This window comes from Echiichthys vipera (genome assembly GCF_963691815.1).
Source record: "Echiichthys vipera genome assembly, chromosome: 20".
Classification (NCBI taxonomy): Eukaryota; Metazoa; Chordata; class Actinopteri; order Perciformes; family Trachinidae; genus Echiichthys; species Echiichthys vipera.
This window is the reverse complement of record NC_139845.1, coordinates 17,666,257-17,680,573: the sequence shown is the minus strand read 5'-3', so window position 1 is coordinate 17,680,573 and position 14,317 is coordinate 17,666,257. Positions and strand designations below refer to the sequence as shown.

General features: G+C 42.0%; 1 protein-coding gene across 1 annotated transcript in view; it reads left to right on the top strand.

The window, feature by feature from the left end:
- The window catches only part of camk1da (calcium/calmodulin-dependent protein kinase 1Da), a gene marked incomplete at its 3' end in the record, with an annotated part of 63,070 nt that overhangs the window by 19,892 nt on the left and 28,861 nt on the right, over nt 1-14,317 (top strand). Inside the window, exon 2 of the mRNA XM_083935172.1 lies at nt 10,754-10,885. Within this exon, the coding sequence (XP_083791298.1) occupies nt 10,754-10,885 (132 nt within the window). The remainder of the gene's footprint in view (nt 1-10,753; nt 10,886-14,317) is intronic.

Sequence of the window (14,317 nt, the reverse complement as noted above, 5' to 3'; positions counted from 1 at the left end):
CCGTCACAAAAAAAGTGGAAGGAGGCTCTTAGCTTGCTTTACCTCATTTCACTCCAACTTTTGTTTTCCTTATGTATGGAGACATGTTGTGGAAGTGAGGTTTAGCTAACGAACTGTCTGTCTGTCTGTCTGTCTATCTGTCTGTGTGTGCGCAATGTTTTCACCTGTTCTGTTTTTCTGCTCTGTTGTGTTGACACAGCAGCCGTAATAAAATCCGTGCCCATCACGCCTTGGCTTCCGTTGCCATAGCGATTCTCACCCAGCTGCAGGTCAGAACCCTACAACAGGTCCTGAGATCATGTCGGAGGGGTTGTGAGATTCGAAATATTTGTTCTCTGTGAAGTTTCATCAAGTTACATCTGTTGCTGTTGCTCTCTTGGTCTCGATCGCATTTTTTTAACTAATTAAATAAACATGAAAAACTCGCCAGTTCAGTTACAATTATCTTGTAGGTAATATTTTAAAAAGTAGCCAGCCATTTACTACTGCTGTGTAAAGAGACCTCTCCACACAGTGTGTAATAACAGGCTGCATTCACAGTTTCTCTGAACTCTGCAGATGTGAATTGCAGTGACACAAAAAGCAATATTTAGACGTCTCAAAGTTGGAGTTTGTTGAGATACAAGAAAGGATCTAAAAATGCATGTCATTAAGGGGGAAAGGATGGCATGTTACAAAAGACGTTCTCTCATATGAACTCCAGACAATGTCCAGAGACTCAGATGCTGACCAGAGTCTGGAGTTTCCCTTTCTCACATGCAGCGCACATCAGGAGGTTCTCTGTGACAGACACATTCTGACTTATTGTAAATACTCTGGTTTAGACAAGGGGGGCTGGGGGGCCGGGGTACAGCATGTGGGAGGCAGGACATGTTACAGATTGCACCACGGTAATTTGTCTCTTTCTGGTCCTTGAATTTGTGTGACGATTTCACTGTCAGTTCCTGAATGTCTTCATATCTCCAGTTAGACATCTTTGTGTAAATGACCCTTCTTCTTCACCCCTCTGATATTTGATTTGTTTTTGAATTTTCCGGACAAAGAACGGCTCTTTTCACACACTGCACTTTACACAGACTTTGTACTAGTGAGCTGGCAGGGTAAAGTCTGTTTGATATCGGCTTCAGCGGATTTGTTTATTTGCATTCTCATATACAGCTCCTCCAGGTTGCAGTGCATGTGTGAAAGGGCCTTAAACATCTCTCCATTGTTAAAAATGTAATTGGTGGCTGATTTGGGTAATTTGGCCCAATAATGGGTAGCTTACGACTAAAGATGGTTCAGAAGAAATGTTTCTGTCTGAGAACTAAACGGCTTGTGCCCCAAACTGAAGCACGTAAGAGCCAGGGCTGGTGCGCCCACTCCTCACTTGCTGCAAACAAACCCTCCAATTACCCTCCAACTACGTCACTGTTTTTCTTTCCATTTTCTCTCTGCTTCGGGTTTTCTTTGTATTCTTTTCTCATTTACAGACTGTGTGTGTGTGCTTGTGTGTGTGCATGTGTGTGTGTGCGTGTGTGTGTGCATGTGTGTGTGTGCGTGTGTGTGTGTGTGTGTGGAACTGGCCTTTCTCTTTATGACTCAAAGTTAAAGCAGATTACTTTGTATTCAAAGCACATGAAAATAAAGGTGCAGATGTGTGTGTGTACGTGGTCGGACCAGTGGTGATGTACTGTAATTGTCCTTGCCCATGCTCCGTCATTATTAGGCCTTCTGGTGTGTGTGTGTGTGTGTGTGTGTGTGTGTGTGTGTGTGTGTGTGTGTGTGTGTGTGTGTGTGTGTGTGTGTGTGTGTGTGTGTGTGTGTGTGTGTGTGTGTGTGTGTGTGTGTGTGTGTGTGTGTGTGTGTGTGTGTGTGTGTGTGTGTGTGTGAGCTCATTCAGAGGAACTGCTTCTGCTTTGATTACCCTGCTAATTATTGATCAGGCAGGAGCAGACCTACAGAGCTGACATTATCCTCTCTGCATGCATGCATGCGTGTGTGTGTGTGTGTGTGTGTGTGTGAGAGAGAGAGAGAGAGCGAGAGAGCCACATGAATCCAGAGAGCTAACCAGTTCTTTCTCATCTGCCTCCTTTTGTAACACGTTTTGTCATTTAGCTACCATTCTCATGGCTCTACTTGATTTCATTTCAAGAAGCAGCCCTGTCCATACTTCAGTTGAAGCTCCTCACAGTGAAAGGAGCAGGAAAGAAATCCTTTGGAAACATTAGGACACTGTTCTCCAAACACTGAATCAGGGAGTTAACAAAGGACTAGGGATTTGAGTGGAGGGAGGGTGTTTGTGGCTGAGCCTGAACTTGTGATAGACATGTTCATATTTTGCACTCAATACAATTACTGTGCGCTGTTAATGCCGTTCAATTTATGTCAATTCCACTCTACCCGCCCACTTTAGAGCCAAAGGAACAGCATTAATGGACTTCCTGGTGTTGTCTAGAATAAAGTGTCTGCATCATTGAATCTCATTTAACGACCCTCTTTATGGAGGTTTGTTAATACAGGTGTGAAGTTATGGCAATCGGACAAATGCGTGAGCCATTTTTACTCCATCATTAGGTTATTTTATTAGTCAAATAGAGATTTTCAACACTGTCAATAAACCGGCTCCAGCAGAGATAGCAGATAAAATACAACCCTGGTTGCCAGTTCGGGTAAAAGCTTTAGCTGAACGTTGATAAAACAGCAAAACACAGCGCAGTGGTTTATAAAGCCACTAACACCCACTAACATCTGTTTTTTGTCTTTACCGGAAAAGGTTACAATCAGCATCTGTCTGTCTTTGTTATCTTAAACACAAATTCTGTCCACCCATGTGCAAACAGCACTCGGACAACGTTCCAAATTGGAAAAAAAAAGAAGTAACCTTCGTAATATTGTCACTGCTTTCCATGCTGCTTTCTATTATTCAATAACCCTGTTTTCCGGCACGTTCGTGACATCGGACGTGGTACACAGAAAAGCAAACAGGAAGGCAAGGTAGTTCCCGCTACAGTAGGTGTCTGCAAGACCACATTTTTCCATGATGACACAGACACACACAGACTCACAGAGTGGAAACAACACCAGCGTCGCTGTCGATTGTCATTGAGATCATTGGTGATGAACAGTCTGACAACAGCAGGCACAAAAGGCCTAGGGTAATGTTTCTTCACACACTGCAGATGGAGCTGCCCAGAGCACTGAGTTTTTCATTTTGGGGTTGAAGGTGTTTCTAATGATTGGTCTGTTGATCCACCACTTATGGTACCTCAACATATATATATTTATATATAAATATATAAATAATGTATCCCTCTGTAATTACTTTAGTGAACGCTTACATTTTTGTGTACTGTAGCACCACCATTAGGTCCATATGTCCATATATGTGTATGCTTGTCCCTATCGGGGTTGTGGTTGAAACCAAACACCTGCAAAACCACCAACATTCCCACCAGCCTCAGCTGATTGTGAACATGATAAAACATTATACCTGCTAAACACCCGCATGTTAGCATTGTCATTGTGAGCATGCTACCTGTCTTCAGCATTTACCTCACACACAGCTGTCTGTGAGTACAGTTGCACAAAGCCACCAGCATGGCAGTAGACTTTTATGCCGTGTTTCTAGTGTTTGGTTCTGCTCTGCTCAACTCGACTTGACTGCCTTTTTTGGTACCAGTACTTTTCTCTATTTTGATATCTCATTGTACCATATACCTGTTCCCAGGTACCTCCATAGTGTAGGTGGGACTCTCAGCTGATCACCATAGTGATGACACAGGAAACTGCAGAGACATCATCTTTAAAGCAACACGACTAAGTCCTTTCATCGGCAACCAAACAGGAGAACATCTTCTCCTGTACGTTGTAGTGCACTGTCTCTCAAACAGGGGTATGGGCACCCCTAGGGGTACTTTGGAGTACTGCAGGTGGTACATGAGATTTTTTTTTAAATGTTAAAAATCAGTCATGCGTAATTCCTAAAAAAAAACAATAGAATAATTGTACAATAAAAAAATATAAATGTAAAATCGATAAACCACGTTTTTTAAATTCATTATTCCTATGTTTGATAACTGGATATACCAAAAATGGTCTGTGCTGGTAAAGGGGTCCTTTATACATTATTGAAAAAGGTTTTGCAGGATACCATTTTTTTAAAATCTGACTCAAGTGAATGAAAAAATTGCGTTCGCTATTGACAGTAGCTTGGCTATAAAAATGACTTGTTTGTGCAGGATGTCGTGCTAATGAGAATCATTGGTCTGCATTGATTTAACTCCACCTTCTAGTAACGGCTTAGCTCACTCGAAACCTCGATTAAGGTGGTACAAAAAACGTAGCAGGTACTATCCACAACTGTTGCTGATAGAAAACCAAAAAAGTCCAGTGTAGCTAGTAGCTGTTAGCTAGTAAGCTAATTAGCTAAGCTAACTAACCAGAGGCAGGAACATATTTTCTTGTTGTTCAAGCAAAGTTGGATATATACAATTGGTGTTAAGTCTTTGTTAATGCATTCTGGTCTGTTTTCCTGCTATGACCCCGTAGCCTTCTCTATAATGGATTGCTCTGTGTATGATTGTTGCATGGTGGCTCTCAGAAAGAAGGTCTTGCTCTTTGGCACCTAATGTCAACCACTGCTCCATAAGATAACTGGCACATTTTCCTCCACCACACTTTACTTCAGCAGCGGTGAAAAAGTGCCAGGTCATTCACAAAACATTTGGATGGACGTTTACTTTCAGTAAAACACAGAATCTGATGACTTTACAAATTTGAACAACTATCAGTGTATTTTCTGCTTGACACTGAGAGACACTGATGGCTGCTGTCAGTCTCCTTGTTAAATGTGTCACTGTCACCTTGTCAGCCTATTCTAGTCTCTCTGTTCCTATCTCTGTATTACATCGTGTGTGTGTGCGTGTGTATGTGTGTGTGTGTATGTCACATACTGTCCCTATGTTGGATATGCACTTGATGGAGAAACACACTTGCACAAACCGTTACTGCCAATACATTTCCTGCGCAGTGCACTGACAGAAGCAGTGGAGCTCGCCTGACACAATTACACAGGTTCATACAGGAGGAAATGCAATCACTGTTGCTGCGGGTTACGGCAAGCCAGGACTTATAGCCAGTCCACTCCCGACACACACACACACACACACACACACACACACACACACACACACACACACACACACACACACACACACACACACACACACACACACACACACACACACACACACACAGGCATATGCACACACACTAAAGGACCTGTGGGGTTTATTTATTCTCTCTCTCTCCTGACCTTTTCATTTCAATGCAGTTCAGCTTCATCCATTCTTTCACCATTCAGACATAACATTCAGCATGAATAACCACAGTGTGTGCGTGTGTGTGTAAATGCAAATTATGTACAAATATTTTCTCCATCATAGCTTTGATAAAGCAATATCATGCTGTGCAGCGTGCCTAGTGACACAAATTCTGAGCTGCACCGCAACTTTCGGAGCCTTCCTTCTGGACACAAAAGATGTATTCATATAATTTTTGCTACAGCCAGCATAAATCCAGCTTTCATGCCTTTTTTTGTTTGCATGCATGTGAAGAGGCTCCGTGTGCGGAGGTTAAACTAAGATGAGGACCTTGTAGATATTCAGAATCCAGTGGTAAACAGTCTGGACCAAGGCTTACACACAACATTTTTTTCTTTTCTTTGTGATTCTGTATGACGTGAGGACATACACTGCAGAAAGCTGGAATTATTGTTCTGTATTTGATATGACAGTGCAAGCCGTATCTAGATCTACTCTGATGGATCATATTTGTGTTTTTCTAAACTAAATTTACGTAAGGACAAGTGAGGTTTCTCAAGTTTGCTTGTTTTTCATCAAAGTGAAGATTGACATGAATTGCATGTGGCAAACTGGCAAAAAAAACTGTTATAGTAACTGCGTAGTTTCTCTGCTTCATTCAGCTAATCTAAAAAATATTTTGTTACAGTCCAGCACATACAGAGCAACATTAGCATGCAACATGCATTTAGATGCATTCGATGCTCGTGGACGCGCCGCCCCGCAACTCTTCATGTCACTGTCCTATTTCTAGCCTCTCCGCATATGAAAAAACACATTGTTTCCCTGCTTGTACATCCTATCTCCCATAGCAGCTCAACTTCCTTTCCTATCCTCTTGCAGTCGCTGTCTCGTGTGTGTGTCGGAGACTAGATAAGGAGAGACTAGTTGTTGAGGTCAAAAAATATCCTGAGCTTTACGACCCACAATCCCATCATTAAAAGGACAATAGTAAAACGGATATTGTATAGCTCTGGCGATTGGCTCTTTAGGTGGGAAATTAAGTTAAAGTAGTGGGTGTCCGCACATGACATGACCAGTGGTTGAAGAAGTTGTGATATTAATAATAAAACTGTGTAAAAACTATTGACGTCCTACAGTGCAACGCTTCCTATTGATGCTGCAGCGGCAGTATGTTTTTAAGCTCATTCTTGTTTCTCTTCTGCTCTGTTTTTGGTCTGCACCTACTCCTGCGTAAAATATCTGGCTGTTTAGTCGCTAAATGCTCCACTAAGTTCACCAGCTAGTCGCTAACTTTCTTTGTCTCGTTTGGTCAGGAGCAGGTACTGTAAAATGTGCTGTTGTTTTTCTTTTTTACAGCTTTATGACTAAAAACAGGTGCAGACAAAAATAGAGCGATTAGAGCAGTGACTCAAAATAATGATATGAGAGAACGAAAATGCTGCTTAGAGTCATCGGTGGGAGTAGATGTGTCTTTTCTATACACATTTGATCCAGTGTTATTTAACAGATAAGGACATTGGTGACTTTTCAACAGTTGTTCATCTGAAACACCATTTATTATCACTGAATTACTTTACACTTCCAATTAAAATCCTGGATGCACTGATAAAATCACAACACAAAGGCAACTGCAGCTGCCATGTGCCCACCTGTGATGCGTATTAAGCTGCTAATTACCAACACCACTGGTAAGGGCTGCTCAATTAATCAAATTTTCTTTTTCAATTACAATTTTGGCATACAGTGATTATAAAAACAGAAAAAATCAAGATCAAACAATAATTGTGCCATAATGTTTTACAACGAGGCTCTCGTTCTGTCTTGTATAGCCAGTGTGTCCTTTTTCCTTTACTGCGCTGCACTTTTGACAGTTTACACTGAGTTACTGACACGTTGAACAAAGTTAGAGCTGTTAATGACACAGCCAGAATTAACAGACAGACACCAGAACTTTGTCGTGACTTCATTCAAGTAACGTTACTTCATGAAGAGCATGTTTCCTTCTCTGAAGTCTGCCTGTACGCCAACCCAGCTGCCAAAGTGAACATAAAACTACTAGCGTTAGCAAGACCTTCTATGCTACTACCTTCTTTGCTGTCGTGCTATTTTTTTATTGATCTAATTTCTTTACATCAAGTTTTTTATTTTTTTATGCATGATGTTTCCAGATTCAATGAGTTATCATGTAAAATAATATTGACCTAAACGTGATTATGATTTTTGCCGTAATCGAGCAGCCCTGCTACTGGCGTGACACGGAGCTAAAGCTAAACAGTTGACTCCAAGGTGATGCAAATGTTGAATGGTGATGCTTACAGTAATGACACACAATGTTACAATGCAGCAAAGTCATTATTAAGCAGGATTTTTTGGAAGAGTAGTCTCATGCTACTGATGTTTTCCCCCAGACATAATGTGTTTGTTCTCTGCTGTTATAATTGTGGGATTATTGGCATTACAGGGGAGGGGGGTTTAGTGCAGATTAAAGCTGAGGTCACGTACTGACGGTTGGGTAGAAGACACCCCCCATACGCGCATACGTACACACACACACCACAGTGTGTGGGAGAGAGATTGAAAGATTATGAGCATCTGTATCCCTGTGTGGCTTTTTTTGGCAATGGATCTTCATTCATGTATGAACCACTCTTTCTCTGAATGAAAAGCTGTGCGTGTGTGAAAAGCTGTGTGTGTGTGTGTGTGTGTGTGTGTGTGTGTGTGTGTGTGTGTGTGTGTGTGTGTGTGTGTGTGTGTGTGTGTGTGTGTGTGTGTGTGTGTGTGTGTGTGTGTGTGTGTGTGTGTGTGTGTGTGTGTGTGTGTGTGTGTGTGTGTGTGTGTGTGTTGTGCGTGTGTACGTGCACAAACCGCACGTCCCACTTGTTTTGTCTGGCTTTGACGTCACCAAAACCCACAACAGCCATTATCAGTTCCAGCGGGTATCCGTTGTTTGTGTGTGTAAGGCAAGTGAAGTGATGTGATTGGTGGCCGGACAGTTCACCTCTATCACCAGGGACAATCGGCAAAATGGTGACTTGTCACTGTTAAAAGATGTGTGGAGCTTGAAGGTGACAAAGAGAGGATGACAGAGGGAGAGAGAGAGGAGGAGGAAATGCAGGTGAGAGGAGAGCGAGATCCTAGCTTAGTGACGTGAGAAAAACAACCAGGAGCACTTCAGGAGAGGCGGCAACAAAGCGTTTACCACTGTGACGGCTTGCTGCTGTTCTTAAGGCCAGTCGCCCTTGCACCAGATGGGCGGCTTGTCAAATGTACTTCTCTCTAAAGGGCTCGAGGGCTTTCTGCACAGCTGCACTTATTGATATGATAGAGAGCTCATTCACAACAGCCACTTCCCGCCTCAATGAGGATCTTACAGCACACTTACAGCACAAATATACACATTAAAATACAAAAATAACGATGAATGAATGAATGAAAACCTCAGCATGTAAGAGGAGGAGGACGAGGAGCAATGTGTTTGAAAGCCAACCTGATAAAAGACTCATTTTCCAAGCAGGCAGAAATGTAAGATGGAGAGATGGAATTTTATTCATGAACTGAGTCTTGACTGACGTAAATACACCGTAGGGCCCTGACAGATATTAGACTGACATTTTTCATCTACATCAATCTAAAAAGCACAGTTGGACTCTCCATCAACCCTTTTATTTTGTTCTTTCTTTTTATTACTCCCCTTGGTGTAGTGCAGTTTCACATTCTTCCCTGTAAACCTGACTGCTTTTACCACTTTAACTTATTTTGCGTAATAATTCTAAGAACCATCTTGACTGGTAATGCACTTCTTAAAAGCAAAATATTCCACAAAAGGCAGCAGGTTAACAAGACTCTACAGCCATGCCAGGTTCCAACAATGATTGCCCAGGGTGAGAAAAATGCTGCTCAACGCATATATTATTACAGTATGATGAAAGATTATAATGGGATTGCCCAACAATACCAAAAATTAACTGACAGCCCAGAGCACCCCAGCTTTACCAGTTTGTTTGTATCAGTTTTCAATAAGAACTGCTATAAAAGTGTGTTTTACAAAGAGATTCAAAAGATGACACTGACTCAGCCAGCCTTTTTCCCACAGCCAGGTCGGCTTGAATGCACAGTTTCTCACAGTCAGCCTTAAAGAGCCTTCTTGTGGTCTTAAACTTAATATCATAGTGCATTAAGCAGGTTTAAAATGTTAGGATTTGGCTGAATGATGTACAGGAAAAGATGCTGGAGGGAGAGACAGAAGAAGCGGAGAGGAACCGAGAGATGAGATAAGCATCAAGAGATGTTTACCCTAATGTCACATCAGTGAGGCTGATGGCACTTCGACACAGGAGTCAGCGCGGTTCAGACAGATTAACTGGCAATCTTCATTCATCACCATGCTTTTCTTCCTGGGGCACACACACACATACACACAAACACACACACACACACACACACACACACACACACACACACATATATATATATATATATAAAAGAACTGAAGGATATCTTGTCTAATATTAATGCTGTTATTATCATTTAGGATCATCAGCTTTTACGATGCAAGAATCAAAATACTTGAATTCATCTTCAACTGATTGCTATGTTACACTTGGCAGATCCAATCCCATTACCACAGCAGTGTAATTGTCTTGATATTAGTAGGATCCGGTACCTGCACCTGTTAATGGGATCTCAAAGGCAAAACGACTGAATTCACATATGTGTTACACTGACTGTTTGTTTGCCATGTTTAATGTGGCTACAGCAATGGCACTGATAATGTGAGTCTCTGTTCTCTAAAGCCCTAGTCAAGCTCAATTAATACTTGACGCATAACCAATGGTTGCTGGAGTCTGCTCCGCCATAGTGACGTCGCACCATCAGACCAACGTATTCACATGAACAGGTCTGTACGATATCGTATGAAAAGTACTGCCCACAAATTTGGTGAGCAAAAGTCAAAAATACAGATTTTAGCCAAAAACAACCTGGGAAACAAATAAATGGAGTTCTCTCGTGCTCTGATATGTTGAGTTTGGCCATTCTTTTTTTAAACGTGTATCTTGTGCAAATTTATAGATGTGCAGTATTAAATCTCTGGATCACTCCTTTAAGAATGCAACAGTTAAACCTCCAACTGCATGAAATGTCTGGATTGATTTTATTTGAGAAATCAGGCAGATTGTCTTTGTCCTCAAATAGCCTCTATGCTGCTGCTAGAATTTCTTCCAAGCAAACCCTCAGTGTGCTACTGGTTTTCATCAAGCTGCTTTATGTGAGGATGAGTTTCTCTATTTCAGATGAATTTCTTGCACACTAGACCCTGCGGGGTGTACAGTCATCAGAATGCAATTTGTTTCTCATGTCTGTATCAAAACCTTATTTAATGTGAAAACCACAAAACCAATAAATGATCTGCTTGTGACTCACATGACTTTGTGTTCATGTGTTCACAGAGGAGCGTTCTCCGAGGTCGTCCTGGCCCAGGAGAGGCTGACCGGACGGATGTTTGCGGTGAAGTGCATCCCTAAGAAGGCTCTGAAGGGGAAGGAGAGCAGCATCGAGAACGAGATCGCTGTGCTGAGGAAGTGAGTGCTGTTAGACAAACACACACATGCATGCACACATAAGCCTCCTAATTCCCGGTTACCGGGGAAACTGTGCATCTCCTCTCTCTTCCATGCATCACCCCAAAATTCCCCGCCCCCAGGTCACGATCCACCCGTACCTCCTACCACACATACACATCACAACGACAGAAATTTCTGTCGTTGTGATGTGTAAGCACAAAACAGCTTCACAATATGAACAACAAGAACCCTGTAGTGAACTGTCCAGTCCATGGAGAGGAAAAGTGGAGGTGAAGAAGGTAAGGCTGCCCTGTAAGGGTTAAGATCATGATCACAATTATGTTGGTCAATATTGAGATCACGATTATTTAACTTGATTACGTCATGTATTAATTTAACTTGTAAAACAAACAGTGGCTTACGTGAACTTTAAATATAATTCCTCCATCTATCTTCAACCGCTTGTCCTTACCCTGGACAGGACGCCAGTCTATCACAGGACACATAGAGACAAAAAGACAGACATCCATTCACACTCACAGTCACAACTACGGGCAATTTAGTCATCAGTTATCCTATCACCTGCGTGTCTTTGGACTGTGGGAGGAAACTGGAGAACCCGGAGAAAACCCACGCAGACACAGGGAGAACATGCAAACTCCACACAGAAGGGCCCCAGCCGGGATTCAAACCTGGAACCCGCTTGCTCTGAGGCGACAGTGCTAACCCTAACATCACTGTGCCGCCCTTAAATAAATAAAAAACAAAGGCAAAAGTCCACTGCTGTAAAGGTAGGATGTGTTGAATTTACCTATAACACGATCCCAAACAAGAGCGTCATTGGGAATTTGAATAAGCGTTTTATGTTGATTATCTTGTTTTCATAATCTTTGGAAGCCAAAATCGTAATTTGATTAATCGTCCAGCCCAACAATAAGGACTCTCTCTGTCTCCCTCTTACGCACGAGCATGTCACCACATGATTGCACATAAATGTCCGACTGCTTCTGTGTGCCGTGCGACAACACAGATGTATTATTCTATTAGTTGCAATACATTTATCCATTTGGCTGCACTGTGTAACATTAGAGAAAATGAGAATGGCCTCCAGTGATCAACGAGAGACAAATGAGTGTCATTACTGTAAACACATGAAAAGCGTAAGTGAGCAGACTGGTGGTAAAAATCAGCCTGTTCACTGTGCTACACCAGGGAAATCTGATGGATTGCTTCACCGCACAAACCAAAGAGGAGGATGTTCTTCTCCGGGCAAATTGAGCTTTCAGAGAATCTTGTGACAGCAGAAAGAATGATAGAAAAATAGGTAGAGGCCAACAGCATCAACCTTTTTGTTCACTTTTGTACTTCATCCAGGTGGGGGAGGGGTAATTTCAAGTGTAAATATATATATATATATATATATACTCTGTCTGTCTGTGTGTGTGTGTGTGTGTGGGGGGGGTGTGTGTGTGTGTGTGTGTGTGTGTGTGTGTGTGTGTGTGTGTGTGTGTGTGTGTGTGTGTGTGTGTGTATTGTGACCACTTTTAGAATTTTCTCATCAGAGTGAGGACATTGTGGCTGGTCCCCACTATTTCAAATGCCTGTTTGGGGTTAAGACTTAGTTTTAAGGATCCAGTCTGAAAAAGGTTTAAGTTCAGGTTAGAGTAAGGGTCAGGGTTAAGTATTAAGTTGTGATGATCAAGGTTAGGGTGAAGGCCCATTTATGCTCTACATTAAGTACACATACGGATACAGATGGAGCCTTCTGTCCATACTCTGCGCACATTTCTTCCCTATTTCTGTCTGTATCCTCCATGCGTATGCGTACTGATCAGACCAAACGTTGCAGTGCCACCAGAAATCAGGGGGGCAGTGTTGGGCACTGTACACAAAGTGTACCATGAATAGCAGGAGCGAGCAAGTTGATTAAAGCACAGACGGACATCCTGAAATACTGAAAGCCATGTGCATCGCCAATTTCTCTCATCTGTAAAACCAGTGTCTGCAAGTCTCCATCCACACTCTGGGATGTAGTCAGTGTCTCACAGACCACCGCCATCTACAACGCTTACTGCTATTTTGCCATTTTTTTCCAAACTTTATCCGAGTAACTTTTTAATCTGAATGACGCCCTCAAGAGGATGTTTTGCTCAGCGTCAATTCCAACGAAAACGATTCAGAATCTGAATCAGAAATACTTTAATAATCCCAGGAGGAAATTGATTTTGTTTCAAACTCCAGCTATACAAACAACAGATTTAACAACAACAATATTACACAGATAACATATATTTATAAAAGGATGCATGAAAGGATGAGGGCAGTGACGTTTAGAACATTGATAACGTACGTCTCTTATTTACACATGGAATGAAATGTAGCATAAAAGAGCTTTAAGGGTTTAGGAAATGTTCCCAGAGCTCAGGGTGATGTCTTTTTATTCTCCCAACAGTCCAAAACTCAAAGGTATTCAATTAACAATAATATAAACAGAAAAGCAGCAAATACTCACGCTGTGAAGCTGATATTAGAGAATCTTTGGCAATTTTACCTTATAAATGAATTCATAATTAATAAATTACTAACAATTAGTCAACTTATCATTTCTTCTAACATCAGAGCTAATGTTATATGTCAATAGATCATGAATAAATGAAAATACCACACGTTACATCTGTCAGTGTGCAGCAGTAATAGAGGATACATGCGTAACTCCATGAATGAGAACAACAAGCTGGTAATGTATGAGAGGCTTTCTCCTCTGCCATTACACTCTCTTCATTATCCCAGGCAGATGGGCTTCAACACGCACACACATTATCTAATTTCCACCTGCACGCCTCTGTGTGTGCATGTGCATGTGCATGTGTATGTGTATGTGTGAGTCACGTCTCTGCTCTACGGATCATCGCCTGTCTGCCATCTCAGAGGTCGCACGCTCCATAATAAGTGTTAGATTTTGGCATGCGCACCTGCCGTGCATTCGTGTGTGTGTGAGCGAGAGAGAGCAGGGGGAATTACCTCTGATCACAATGCAAAAGATGATTAACCCAGACACCCACACACAAAATCAATCCTGTTTCTACAAGGTACGAGGTGTTAGGATAACGAATGTACACCTACACACACAGGTACACACAGGTTCACACACACACACACACACACACACACACACACACACACACACACACAGAGGGATGGAAACACCCTCATCATAGAGCCGTAACCATGGAGAAATCAGGAGAGAAGTGACAGAAATGAGCAGAAAGGCGAGGGAGGGAAAGATTAAAATGGGTTTTGGTTGAAATGTCCCCCTGTGGTTCAAAACCCTGAAGAATGTGTGCCAGGAGGAAATGACAAACTTTAATAGGAAAGTTCACTCTTGTCTTTGGAATTAGTAGTTTTTGCAAAAAACATTCCAGTTCACGCTACACTTACTTTTTCTACTGA